General features: G+C 36.3%; 2 protein-coding genes across 2 annotated transcripts in view; one reads left to right on the top strand and one right to left on the bottom strand.

Annotated features, from left to right (window-relative positions):
• Positions 1-14,258, top strand: part of LOC138327950 (arginyl-tRNA--protein transferase 1-like) — a 183,117-nt gene that overhangs the window by 154,539 nt on the left and 14,320 nt on the right. The window contains exons 6-7 of the mRNA XM_069274455.1: positions 12,649-12,775; positions 13,752-13,815. Coding sequence (XP_069130556.1) covers positions 12,682-12,775; positions 13,752-13,815 — 158 coding nt within the window. The 5' untranslated portion in view covers positions 12,649-12,681. The remainder of the gene's footprint in view (positions 1-12,648; positions 12,776-13,751; positions 13,816-14,258) is intronic.
• Positions 1,523-12,463, bottom strand: LOC138327956 (2-oxoisovalerate dehydrogenase subunit beta, mitochondrial-like). Its single transcript, XM_069274467.1, has 9 exons — positions 12,314-12,463; positions 7,026-7,103; positions 6,323-6,391; positions 5,624-5,757; positions 4,589-4,744; positions 4,053-4,224; positions 3,646-3,791; positions 3,302-3,388; positions 1,523-2,713 (listed from the first exon to the last, which is right to left on the bottom strand). Exons 1-9 carry the CDS (start codon positions 12,450-12,452, stop codon positions 2,573-2,575), a joined length of 1,122 nt encoding a protein of 373 aa, XP_069130568.1. The 5' UTR covers positions 12,453-12,463; the 3' UTR covers positions 1,523-2,572.

Genomic DNA, 14,258 nt, shown 5'->3' with positions numbered 1-14,258 from the left:
TCCTGATAGTACAAGAGCTATATCTGTAATCACAGGAAGACCTTATCTGAGCAACAACAGGTATGCACTTTAACTGCCTCATTATCAATAATCTCAGACTCTAACCAACAGTAATCTGTTTTGCATGCCAGATAAAAGAATCCCCCCAAAGCCCAGATAATCTTAATTCCTTAAATCCTACAAGGCCATGCACTCTCCCACCCACTAGCTAAAGTAAAAAAAGTTGATCTGAATTATACTGCAATTCCCTACACTAAATTTATAAGGTTCAGAAGTAAAGAGTTAAATGAAATCAAATCTTATCGTAACACCTCACATCACTAATTAGTCTTAACAAAATTTAGCCACATGTTTCAATTAGCCTTGCTAATTTGACAAGTGCCTGTGTGGAGCCTGCAAATGACTGCAGGTATAAAACAGGTTCAAACATTTTTCACATCCAGTTCTGAGTAATGAAATAAAATCAAAATGCCAAATACACGCACACACAGGTACTTAAATCTAATGTATGATCAAAATTTTAAAAATGCACTTCCACCTTGCAGTTTTATACCTCAAACAGCATGCAGTTTAAGAAATATTAATTCTTGGTATCTAGAAAATTTCAAAAAAAGAATCCAAAGTGACACATTGACGCTTCATGTTTATAGAGATTGATCACTGCTCGTGTTGTACTGGTACCATACTGTGTATGTCACACATCTATCAGACTATTGTTTACTTCATACATTAATCAGGGAAAGGATCCTTACAATAACAGGAATGATTATACATAATAAAACCTTACAGAAGAATAGTTTTTGGACCCCATCAATTTTACAGGGCAATGTAGTTTTCTTCACAAAGAAAGGATTGCATAAGTGGAGAAAAATTTCAGTTTCATTATCATTATTCATTAATCTTTATTTTTTAAGGTGTTTAAATGTAATGAATGTGAGTCAGTATTACATGGGCTAAAAAACTTCTTTTTTCCCTGTAAACAATATTGAATTTTTTTTATAAAGATAACTGCAGGCTTTTATTAAATCATTCAATGCATAATGTAACTGCATACAGAATGAAATACCTAGGTAATATATCTTTGCAACAGTAACATTTTATTATGAAAGCTGCAACTAGAATTTCAATTCTGATGATAGTTATTGGAGTCAATGACACAAGATACAATTTGTACTGGAGACAATGGACATTACTACATGTAGTATCAGATGATGTAGGTATGCCCGCCTCCCTATAACAAGGTATATATAACTCAGTATGGTGGTTCTTGGGCTTAATGTTAAGTCTTCAAGGCCCACTACCTTTCTGGAGTAAAATTTAAAGGTTTCTTGAAAACATTAATAACATAAAAAATACATATCAATGGCCTAAAATGAGGTAACAACACCAAACCAATGCAAGATTTCATGCGTGATATATGAAAACTGTCGAGATTCATTTCGCTGTTTTGCGGTCTGGTGCAGTAATAGTCAACTACCGCGCTGTATTTAGGACGACGGCAGGAAACACAAGATGACTCCCGTTATGAAAATTAACATTTTATTTATATAAATTAAATTTTCAGAAGATGATGATGAGTGTGGTATTAACGGTAAGTTAATAACTTTTGCAGCTCTACAAAAATATTGATCTCGTTTTACATTCACATTTTAAAACTTGAAAGCCATTTCGGAAAGGTAGTTGGCCTTTAACTATCAAACTTCAGATTTACATTCTTCAGTTTCACTCTAGATGGAATGTACGAAACCGCATTTAAGGTCGCAAACAGGAAAATTAGTCAGATACTGCCCCTCAGTGTATCAGCCCACAAGACACTTGTCACCGATACATTAAACTGCACTAAAAACTCTGAAAATATGTAATAATGCAAAATTATGGACGTTTGTTTAAAATTATATAAACATTTCATAAGGATCTCTGCCAGAAAAGGGAAAATAACTTCAAAAATTTAAATTTTCAATCAAAACACCCCTAGCAATTACCTGGTATCATGATTAAAGTATATGAATATAAAAAAGATCAGTTGAAAGTTGGTCATTTTTAGGTTGATGGCTAATTTAATGTAATAGTTTGCTACATTTTCTTTGAAATTAAAAAGAGAAAATTTAACAGAATTAAAATAAATTGAATCAGTAGTCATAATTATACCACTAATGGTTCACAAGGTTACATATATACCTATCACAGATATCACACACTCTCTACTCTCGACAAACACACCACAGAAATCTACCAACAATACCTGTATCCAGCCCAGGACAGAGATGGGACCCCAAGGTTTTAGAGTGCCTGTTCTAGTGATGGCACAGTAGAGTCACACAGTAAAGATAAAATATATTTGCACTTGTGTATAGAATAAATCCATATAATCGCAAAATCCTACACAATATGGGGAAATGAGATTCTGAGAAGTATAAAGCTGTATGTCCATGATAATCACATGATCATATCTGTCTCACGATCATATCAATTAGTCGCATGAAAGGTCCTGTAATATCCATCACATGAATATCATTGTACTTTTGGTTCCTAGCTGATGAAGATAGAACTGGTCAACTGTCTCTAACACACATCAATAGTTCACCAGAGTTTTAATAGCCTCTAAACAACGCCATTTATCTGGTAGGTAGAAAGCTTCGAAAACATGTGGGAACGGTGTGTCATAACCACAGATTCTCTGGATAGGAGCCTCCAAGTTCAGGAAACATTCATTCTGAAATAAAAAATAATATATCATCTAGTATGTATAAATATATATGTATAAACTATCAATGTCCTTGAAGGTATGATGAAGATAATTCACAAATCTTCATTTAAACTTAACTAATTCATAATTTAATTATACACAGTTTCTTTCCATACCTTAATTTTCCACATGTAACATCATGCACCCCTCGCTATACAAGTTAATTTTGTATGTTCATTTCTACACTTTTGTTGCACAATGAAATCATTTCAGTCATTATAATATTCTTTGCATTGTTACAGCATTAAAATGAGCGAACAGCATTGGAAAAAAGCAAACTACTTGGTTTCAATTTAGAATGGAATGACCAAAAAATGGACTAAATAATGATGACGTACTGAACAAACTATACTTAAGGGGAGATAACTCATATATCAAAGGACAGAAAAATCGAATGTAATTTTATTGCATAATTTAATTGCATAAAATATACCTTTAAAATTGAAAAAAAAATCTTAAATATTGTGTTTGATTTAAATGCAAAAGAGTATCGTGTATATAGGAATGCAGTACTTAGATTTGCAGCAAGAAAGCTTGTAATAATGGTGTTTATACCTGTACTGTAGCTGCTATCTCGGCAGCAAATCCCATCGTAAGGGGGGCCTCATGGGCAATTAATAGCTTCCCTGTCTTACACACAGACTGAAAAATACAAAAAATATCATAATTTAAAATATTTATTGAACCATCAATGCTGAAGTAAGCTTTGACTACACACAAATAGCCTTTCTCTCCTTACATGTATACAGTAAGATATATATACCAGTACATTTAGTGTCTTGGTTCATCCCTGAATTAACATTTAAACTCTTCAAAATTCTCAAGTGGAACAGCTCATTACGAAATTATAGGGGTGAATGAGTGAACCGTATAAACAGAATGATTACAACATGACTTACATTGATAATGGTGTCTTGATCCCAAGGCAGAATGGTTCGAAGATCAATCAGTTCACAAGATACATTCAGTTTTTCCTGCGCTAGTTGTGCCACCTCTCGGAGTACATGGACCTGTGTTCCCCACCCGACCATTGTGACATCACTTCCTGTCATCAGAAATTTTCAAAATATGTGCAATCTAGTGGTATGTACACCCTACACAATATCTAACATTTTTAAAAAGATAATTCTTATGATTGGTTCACAAAAAAAGGGTCATTCTTACTGTCTCTTAATTATTGAAAAATAAGTACAAGTATTCAATATTTCATAGTACCAAACAATTTTGGTGAGACAATCTCTTGATTCATAGATTGTCAGAAGACTATCTTTTTTGAAGTACTAAACAGAATGCTTAACATGGCTACCTTCTACGAGCACCTCAGCTTTAGACAATGGGATCTCATAATCCCCCACTGGTACCTCCTCCACAGCCCCACGATATAGAATCTTAGGCTCCATAAAAATACAAGGGTTTTCATCCCTTATACAACTGAGGAGGAGACCCTTGGCTTGTTGGGGACCTCGTGGGACAACAACCTAGCAACAAGAAAATAAATCTATATATACAGATAGCTACAATCTGCTTGATCCAAAATAAAATTTCAGGGGATGAAAACCTGCTTACACTACAATTCAACAAATTAATAATAATATCTTCAATTATATGTGCATGAAGTTATTTTCCTTCGTTTAGATAAACCTGCATATATACAAAGTTTTTATGGTCAAAGAGTTGGTACATATCACCGTCTCAAATAAGTGAACCAATTCACAAAGCATAAAGAACCAATGCTTCATATATAGGGGATACAGCCCGAACAAGATGGTAATTTATAACAGGGAAGCAAATCCCCTTCAACTTTGGTAATATTTGGATAATTTTATGGAGGCATAGACTTACCTTGAGGCCAGGCAGGTGGGCGAAGAACGCCTCAGGACTCTGGGAATGATACAGAGCGCCGTGACCTACAGCTCCACATGGTGTTCTTATTGTCAGCTTACCACAGTCAAATAGGTTACCAGTTCTGTACCGAAACTTGGCTGCTTCATTAGCTATCTGTGTGAGTAGATAAACAAATTGATTTATGATAAAAGTTTTATAACATATTAACACTCAATAATTATCAAGATGTTTTGGGTTGTTTTAAATTCTATTTCTGAGGCTAATCATGATTATTATGCAAACAATGTAGTTTACATTTGTAAAGAAATAACTTTTTGCTAAATCACAACCATGAAGACAAACACATTTTTTCACAATTCTATGGAGATGCATTTATCAGAAACTTCATAGAGATTCAAAACTATTTCTACAGACCTAACTCTAACAATAACAGAACATAAAAGGATTTGCAACCTTATCTTTTTTTTTAAATTACCGTATAGGCCTCTTGATTTTGGATTAATGTTAAAAAAAAGAAAAGATAATGTTTGTTATATATGTGCATGTAGTTGGTATCACTTATCCATTAGAGAAGAACTATTTGAGGGGCAAGTGGTCCCAAAATAGCTGTATGCTTACACACTGGGTCGTAGGGGAACCTACCATATAAAATTCTGAATTTAAGGTTCATTGTTTATTTTCTGGGAAATAGTGTTAACAAACTTTACTATCAAAAATCCCCTATTGGGCCCCACAGGCCTGCCCCCTGTTGCTCAGATGCCAAAATTCATACAAAATGCTGTTCCCCTTCAATTAAGGATTCAAGGGGATACATGCATATGAAATTGCCAGAGAGATTTGGAGTTATAATCTGAGAAACTTAATGACTTATAACTATCAAATTACAAGATTTATTTCGACGGGGCCACAACTCCTGGTCCCCCAGGGGGTATGCACAAATACCCCTACATTGTTAAATGAAATTTGTTTGACTGGCCAAATTTTATCCATTCAATCCTGCAGAAATCAAAAAATAAAGAATAAGATTCTGACCTGGTCAAACGCTGGGAATATGTAGTCTGCAAACTGGATTTCTGCAATAGCTGTAGCCCCGGCTGTTGCCAGGCCTATACCAAACGCCACAATGCCTTGTTCACTCAGAGGTGTATTGAACACTCGATCTGGACCTGATTTATTTAGGAGAGTCAATCACTTTCAACACATGAAATATTTTATGTTTCATCAGTCAATTAACAGACACAACGTGTTTTCCTTTAGAGCTTTCCAATCTGATGATTGTTTACCAATTCAAATGCTGCAGGTTGTGTGATAAACCCTGACAATGGTAGGAAAAAGTTTTGACTTGGCTTCAATCTACACTTTATAGCATAAAATATTTACTTCATTGTATACTGTATTTATACAGATAAAAACTATTTTGATCTTATTCATGCAATTTTTGTTTTGTTTTGAACTTTTCAGAAATATAAAGTTATAAATTTAAGCTAATATTCTTCAAAAGATATCTGCAAAACTACATTGTACAATAAACTCATAAATTTACAAAGACATACATCCTGTCTTATGTAGAAAGGTTTAAAATTGTATGATTTCTTTTAAACTTTAACATGGCAAGGTTCCAAAGATTATCATCACCATCCTAATGAGCAGCAGGACCTAAAGTTGACATACTACTGTAATTACTATTCAAATCATGACGTTTATTATACTGTTACAACTAATGGTATTTACCGTAGTTTTCCCTGAGATTTACGCTGCACCTGAACACACCACCAAAGGCTACATCTTCACCAAACAACACTGTAACAGAAAATCAGAAGGGGAGATAACCCTTCACCAAACAACACTGTAACAGAGAATCAGAAGGGGAGATAACCTACACCAACCAACACTGTAACAGAGAATAAGAAGGGGAGATAACCTATGTTAAGAATTACATTCTATACAAAGATCCATCCACATTTTCATTGTCAGAAACCCACGAGTCACCTCTCTATCATTCACAAACGATACAGCAGAGACTCGTTGGTGGGTTTCTGAAGATGCCACATTCTACACCTATTATAAATGACTACTGGAGTCTCATTATAATACTCTACTGAACTAAAAAGCAATTACTGTAAAACAAACACCATACTAATGAAAGCAATGTTCTTAATCACATACTTGAAGTTTGATATGTCACAAGCTAAATATTTAAGGATCTTTTTATAGCATAACTATGCATGAACAAGTATTGCACAATACTAAAATTGATTTGAAGATTTTTGTTATCTTTTTATCTGTAATACTGAATAGTAATGTATTAAACAATGTACATTATAGAGTGAAGTCAAGGTTTTGTCAATCATTAATTCAATATTAAGTAATTCATTAACTCTTTGTTTATGATTGTAGCACATGTACAATTAATCATTATAAGTGACAGACTTACCAGATGTTGGGTCTGTTGACATAGCAATATCCATTGCATCATTCAAAGACTGCACCAAATTAGAACGGTTTGTTTCACCTGAAAAAAATGTAATATATAGAACAAAAATTACAAAAACCATTGCAGGGTTTCAATACCACATTATTAACCAGTAACCAAGCAAGTTCTGAACAATTAATTTTAATGTAGTTTCCATAGTACATCCCTGGGTATGGATAGCGGTGCTATGATATATCTTAATCTACAGGTACTCAGTTTTTGGAATTTTAACAGAATAAAGTATAAAATACATTAATTACTTGTATAATCATTGTTCTTCAACCATTACTTTCGAGACATGCTGTGGCCTAGCTAGCTCAAACAGAACTAAACAGATGACGACTCATCCATTGCTAGTGACCATTAATATTTAAACCTATATAGTTTTATCCCCACTATCAGCAATTTATGGAAGGGTCAGGATGCATCCTGTACGCATCCAGTTCAGTTGGGACGCATCTAATTACATAAGGGGGGCCCATTTTATCTGAGAAATATTCAACAAATCAATCCAAGAAGGGACACTCCCAGACCCCTGGAAAAAAGCCAACGTTTGCCCAATCATAAAAGGTTCAAGAAAAGACCCAAGTAACTACAGACCAATCAGCCTTACCTCTATACCTAGCAAGATTTTACAAAGAATAGTGAGAGACGAAATTGTCAAACATATAAATACCAACAACCTATTCACAAAAGAGCAACACGGATTCAGACAGGGACGTTCATGCACCACTCAACTACTGGAATGCCTGGAAGACTGGACAATATCAATGGATGAAGGCCACAATACCGATGTGATATACCTGGACTTCAGTAAGGCCTTTGAAAAGGTATGTCATAGCTTACTGATACACAAACTGGAACAATATGGTATTAAAGGGAGAGTACTCCGATGGATCAGAAACTTTCTTACGGACATGGAACAGCAGGAATTGTCAATGGAACATGTTCCCATAGTCTACCTGTAACAAGTGGAGTTCCCCAAGGAAGTGTTCTGGGACCAGTACTGTTTCTGATCTACGTAAATGATATTCTAGAAGTTGTGCCATGCCTTGTTAAAATGTTTGCTGACGATACCAAACTTTACAAACAAATCTCTACTCCGGGTAGCAGACAAGAACTACAGAATAGCATAGATAAAATGGCAAAGTGGGCAGAGAACTGGCTGATGACTCTCAATCTTACCAAATGTAAACATATGGAAATTGGAAACAACAAGTAAACATCCAAATACAACATCCGGAACGAATCCTCAAACATAACTATCCAGAAAGTCTCAACAGAGAAGGATCTATGTGTGATCATAAATGAGAAGCTGAACTTCTCAGAACAAGCTAACAAAGCAGCACAAAAAGGAAAATGTATCATGGGAGTCATTTTTAGCTCACCTGGCTCAAAGGGCCGGTGAGCTTATGTCATGGCGCGGCGTCCGTCCGTCCGTCTGTCCGTCAACATTTCCTTTAAATCGCTACTAGTCATAGAGTTCTGCATGGATTGTAACCAAATTTGGCCACAAACATCCTTGGGGGAGGGGGAACAGAACTTGTATAAATTTTGGCTCTAGTCCCCTGGGGGCAGGAGGGGCGGGGCCCAATAGGGGAAATAGAGGTAAATCCTTTAAATCGCTACTTGTCCTAGAGTTCTGCATGGATTGTAACCAAATTTGGCCACAAACATCCTTGGGGGAAGGGGAACAGAACTTGTATAAATTTTGGCTCTAGTCCCCTGGGGGCAGGAGGGGCGGGGCCCAATAGGGGAAATAGAGGTTAATCCTTTAAATCGCTACTTGTCATAGAGTTCTGCATGGATTGTAACCAAATTTGGCCACAAACATCCTTGGGGGAAGGGGAACAGAACTTGTATAAATTTTGGCTCTGGTCCCCCGGGGGCAGGAAGGGTGGGGCCCAATAGGGGAAATAGAGGTAAATCCTTTAAATCGCTTATAGTCATAGAGTTCTGAATGGAATGTAACCAAATTTGGCCACAAACATCCTTGGGGGAAGGGGAACAGAACTTGTATAAATTTTGGCTCTGGTCCCCCGGGGGCAGGAGGGGTGGAGCCCAATAGGGGAAATAGAGGTAAATCCTTTAAATTGCTACTAGTTATCGAGTTCTACATGGTTTGTAACCAAATTTGGCCACAAACATCCTTGGGGGAAGGGGAACAGAACTTGAAAAAATTTTGGCTCTGGCCCCCCGGGGGCTGGAGGGGTGGGACCCAATAGGGGAAATAGAGGTTAATCCTTTAAATTGCTACTAGTCATAGAGTTCTGCATGGAATGTAACCAAATTTGGCCACAAACATCCTTTTTGGAAGGGGAACAGAACTTGTATAAATTTTGGCTCTGGCCCCCCGGGGGCAGGACAGGTGTGGCCCAATAGGGGAAATAGAGGTTAATCCTATAAATCGCTACTTGTTCTGAGTTTTGCTTGGATTGTGACCAAAGGAGAAGGTATGTTAAGACTCGAATATGGCCTCAAAATTAATTCTCCAGTAAAGAACAACATATTTTGCCATATAACAGCTGAATACATTTGCTAACATATTACATCTCGAAAATATCCTGCATGTGCCAATTGAGTTCACTATGACGTCATCAACATGCAGTTTCCCGCCATTTTTTACAAAAATCCTTGAAAAATCATACTTTTTGAGTGGTTTTCTCTAAAAATAAAAATGAATGTGGCCGCCTTCGTGGAGCAGAAAGAGATTTTCACATGTTGTGTATTGTGTATTTACGCATATCCATGCAAATTGTAAAGTTGCTCCAAGGTGGCGGCTAAATCTATTTCAAGCCTTTTCTAACCTAAAGAAGATGAATTTCTAGCAAAATTTGGGGAGAAGAGGAAAATCATCAATTTGATGACGTCATAGGTGGGACACATCGTGTACATAGTTACAAAAATTATGTTTTGATGAATGGCAAATATGAGAGTATTTATTGATATGAAATTGATGGGAATCAAGAGTTAATTTTTTTCGGCCTGAAAAATTAAGGCCAAATACTGGTCCTATCATATCTACTCCTTTGGCCATAAACATCCTTGGGGGAAGGGGAACAGAACTAGTATAAATTTTGGCTCTGACCCCCTGGGGGCAGGAGGGGTGGGGCCCAATAGGGGAAATAAAGGTTAATATTAAAATTCCTTCAGAAAAGAAACAATGAACCTGTATTCAGAACATTACTTGGCATTACAAACCAGGTGAGCAATACAGGCCCTCTGGGCCTCTTGTTAAGACATTTACATACATGGACCAACATATATTCAGAACTCTTTACAAATCCCTGGTACGACCGCACCTAGAATATGCCACTACCATCTGGTCACCATTCCTACAAATAGATATCATCAAAATCGAAAACGTTCAATGTAGAGCTACAAAGAGGATTAAAACTATCAAAGACTTGTCCTATGAAGACAGACTTGGAACATTGGGTCTCCCGACACTTAAGTATAGACGAAAACGTTGTGATTTGATTCAACTATATAAGATTATTAATAAGCATGATAAAATAGTCTCGGACACTTTGTTTGTTTGTTTGTTTGATTAATTAACGTCCTATTAACAGCTATGGCCATGTAAGGACGGCCTCCCATGTATGCGGTGTGTTGTGTGTATGTTGTGCGAGGTGCATGTTTCGAGAGACTGCGGTATATTCATGTTGTGTCTTCTTGTATAGTGGAACTTTTGCCCTTTTTATAGTGCTATATCACTGGAGCATGCTGCCAAAGACACCAAGCAACACACCCCACCCGGTCACATTATACTGACAACGGGCGAACCAGTCGTCCCACTTCCTTTTTTCTGAGCGCTAAGCAGGAGCAGAAACTACCACTTTTATAGACTTTGGTGTGTCTCGGCCAGGGGACAGAACCCAGAGCCTTCCTCACAGGGGCGAACGCTCAACTCAAGGCCAAAAATGAGGCGGTGCCAAGGGAGGCATCAGGAAGGATAAAGTCAGTTAGGAATATAAAAGATAAGATCCTAAATTTAGTCCCCTTTTACGATCATGCAATAGGGGCAGCAGGTACAATTCTAACGCCCTACCTGCAGGGCCAGTCTCGGACACAATGTTTATTAGTCAACCATACCAGTCAACCCGAGGAAATACCCACAAACTGTTCAAGAGACAGGTCAGGCTGAATACAACAAAAAATGTCTTCTCCAATAGAGTCATCAACCACTGGAATGCATTACCAAACGAGGTAGTCAACGCCAAGTCAATCAACAGCTTTAAGACGCAGCTAAACAAATACTGGAAGACCAACAAGTTTGTCCTAAGTGAACATCCATAGTGAGGCCTGTAGTATAACTATTAAAACAGATTTGGTCTAAGAAAACTGCAAAAGAGACTTTATAAAACACCTATGCAGTCTATAGACCTATTCTAATCGCCAGTCTATTCAGGTTTATATACCCATTCACCATTAAGTAGGTACAAGTTGTTTGGGGAGTGCCCCGCCACTTGTATCAGTTCCCCATTATATATCATTGTATCAATCTACCCTATAGATAGATCAAAAGATAATGAAACTAAAGCTATTAACTAGTACACATAGGGTACCCTCTATTCATTTGACATCAATATTTTAAAATGATACTTATTTTCAGTCCTTATGACTGGAATTTATAGATATTTTTTTATTTTTGTTAATACCTTGTTTGGTAATGCATTCCAGTTTAAGTCTCAGACAATTTTTTTACTCAAGCCTATGGAAAATCATATACTTGAGTAAAAAATCTATCTGAAAATAGTTTTATGGTGCCGGGCCCGGAACTCAAAAGTCGGTGTAGGAGGGGGAAAAACCCCTATCTCCACCGGGATCAAGAATACCATCAATGTCTCTCTACAAGTGTTTACACTTTCAACGAGGCCGCCATCAGCGAAGTATCAGCGAAGAGAAGGACCCCAATAATGGAACACCCAGGAATAATGTGTTTCCCTTTGTTCTTCTACACAGGTACACTATACATGTTAACTGAGCAGCAGCAATAGGACATGCACTTCACTTGTTGTCTACTTGCAGGACCATCAGAAAATTCATTCTGTCATGTCTTCCCAATCAAATTATAATAGAAATTGAAAGCAATTGAAGAGCGTCAAACAGAAAGGTACTGTCACTTCTGAAAGTACAAGTGTACACACAAAATCCTGCTTGACCTCTAAATGTAGTCTTGTCAAAATCTACCAATGCAACGACAACGTGTAAGAAAAACAAATTGAGCATTATTCGTTAATGTTTACCTAATTCTGGTGGTGGAATGTCAGGCACATACTTCACTGCATATGCCCTTTGCGATACAACTAAATGTTTTCGCAACAGGTGCGTACACAGTCGAGGTTTAGCAACGATCCGAAGCAACCGTTTCATGGAGGCAGCCATTTTATTTTTGTTTACGAAATTTTAACTAGCCCGCATTATCTACTTTCGTTTTGTAAAAAAATATAAATATCGTCAATCCAAAAATAGGTAATGTTATTTGTCAAGTCATTATTTAGATTTATTTGTATCTTCTGATTTAGGTTGTTCTTTTTGCTATAATTAGACATTTATTGATATTTTCCTCTCTTCTTTTTAGCAGCACCGCAGAAAATTAGCATTTTGTAGCATCATGGCGACTGAGGACCCCGGTATCGTGGAATATTATGGATCGGGTGGTGCACATAAATGTGGTTACTGCGGTAACAACGGCAACTGCTCTCATGGTAAATGCCATTTTATGGATGCACCTTCAGGTGTTAATCGGAAACCCCGAAATGCACGTAAAATATTTCTCTGCAAAGTGTTACCATAAACAGTTTGTAAACAAACCAAAACATGTTCAACTTCAAGCTGACATTGCGCATTTGATTGTTGTGTTTATTTGCTCAGCCTTATGTGTAAATTGCTTTGTTATTTTGCCCAAGAATTTCATTTGAAATATGCATTTTTGTTGTGCATGCTTTGACAAAATGCTTCAGTTGTTTTGTATTCAATCTGAAAGAGGAAGTTGTATGCATATTAGATACACATTATCCTGTTAGATGAACTCTGTACACAGCAGTGAGCTAAAAATAAAATAACAATATTTTTTAAAAGTTTAATATTTTGCAGTAATCAGTGTTCCGATTACTTACGATCTCTACACCCCTGGACTATCTAATAGTAAAATTGTAGGCTACAGAACAGGTAATTTATATTAATTAGTCAAGTTAAGTTAAGTTTATTTTCCAGTACAGGATTGAGGTCCTCTACACTGGACTCATAATCATACAATAAATACATACATGATATATAATGTACATGTAGCATTTAGTCGTTCGATATACATTAAAAGAGCCGTATAACAGTACACTGTGGCCGACTATATGTGGCTTTGATGTTAGGCGTCACCCTCTCTGTAGTCTTCAAAGGAAATCTTTGCTGGCCTGTGATTGGTAAAATGTTTTCACTGAGCTGCCTTCAATTTCACTTTGAGATAGTCCAGGGGTGTAGAGATTGTAAGTGATAGGAACCCCTGGAGCATCAAGGATGATATCAAACATGAATTAGTTAGCGTTTAGACGAATTCAGTTGAATTGACCTCATGGTGTTAATGATATATCTTTTGGTTACTCAATTGCAAACTTGTTTTATTTCATAAAAAATTGTTATATTGTTTAAAATTCCATTCGAAATATCTAGATTTTCCTTTCATTACAGGAATGTGGGCCCATTCATTAACTGTTCAAGATTATCAAGACCTCATTGATCGAGGATGGAGAAGGTATCATTTGGCAAAAACAAAAAAATATTGTAACAAATGTTTGAAAATAAAAATGGAAAAAATAAATATGTTTTTACCAAATGAAATATATAAGTACAGTCGGTACATCCATTTTTCAATTATATTCATGAATACATTTAGCAACATATGAAGTATGATCATTTTATAATTCTTAAATACATACATGTGTACTCAAACATCAATACATGTATATCCTAAAGTTAGTTGAACTATATATATATATATATATATTATTATACAAATATTTCATGGGTTACTGTGCTCTAGTTCATAATATTTAACCCGAGGTGATGGTAATCAACAAATGTTATATTGCACGAGGCCAAAGGCCGAGTGCAATATAACATTTGTTGATTACCATCACCGAGGGGTAAATATTATGAACTAGAGCACAGTAACCATGGAATATTTGTTTTATTACA

The sequence above is a fragment of the Argopecten irradians genome, chromosome 1 (assembly GCF_041381155.1).
Source record: "Argopecten irradians isolate NY chromosome 1, Ai_NY, whole genome shotgun sequence".
NCBI classification, from domain to species: Eukaryota; Metazoa; Mollusca; class Bivalvia; order Pectinida; family Pectinidae; genus Argopecten; species Argopecten irradians.
Note: the sequence above shows the minus strand (reverse complement) of the source record. Positions and strands in the feature narration are given on the sequence as shown.

What these genes read in the sequence shown, in the direction of transcription:
- LOC138327956 (XM_069274467.1), bottom strand. Translation starts at nt 12,452, where the DNA reads ATGGCTGCCTCCATGAAACGGTTGCTTCGGATCGTTGCTAAACCTCGA. An exon ending in CATTCCACCACCAGAATTAG is followed by an intron (nt 7,104 to 12,313) that starts GTAAACATTAAC and finishes CATTTTTTTCAG; the next exon opens with GTGAAACAAACCGTTCTAAT. An exon ending in CCCACCTGCCTGGCCTCAAG is followed by an intron (nt 4,225 to 4,588) that starts GTAAGTCTATGC and finishes TCTTGTTGCTAG; the next exon opens with GTTGTTGTCCCACGAGGTCC.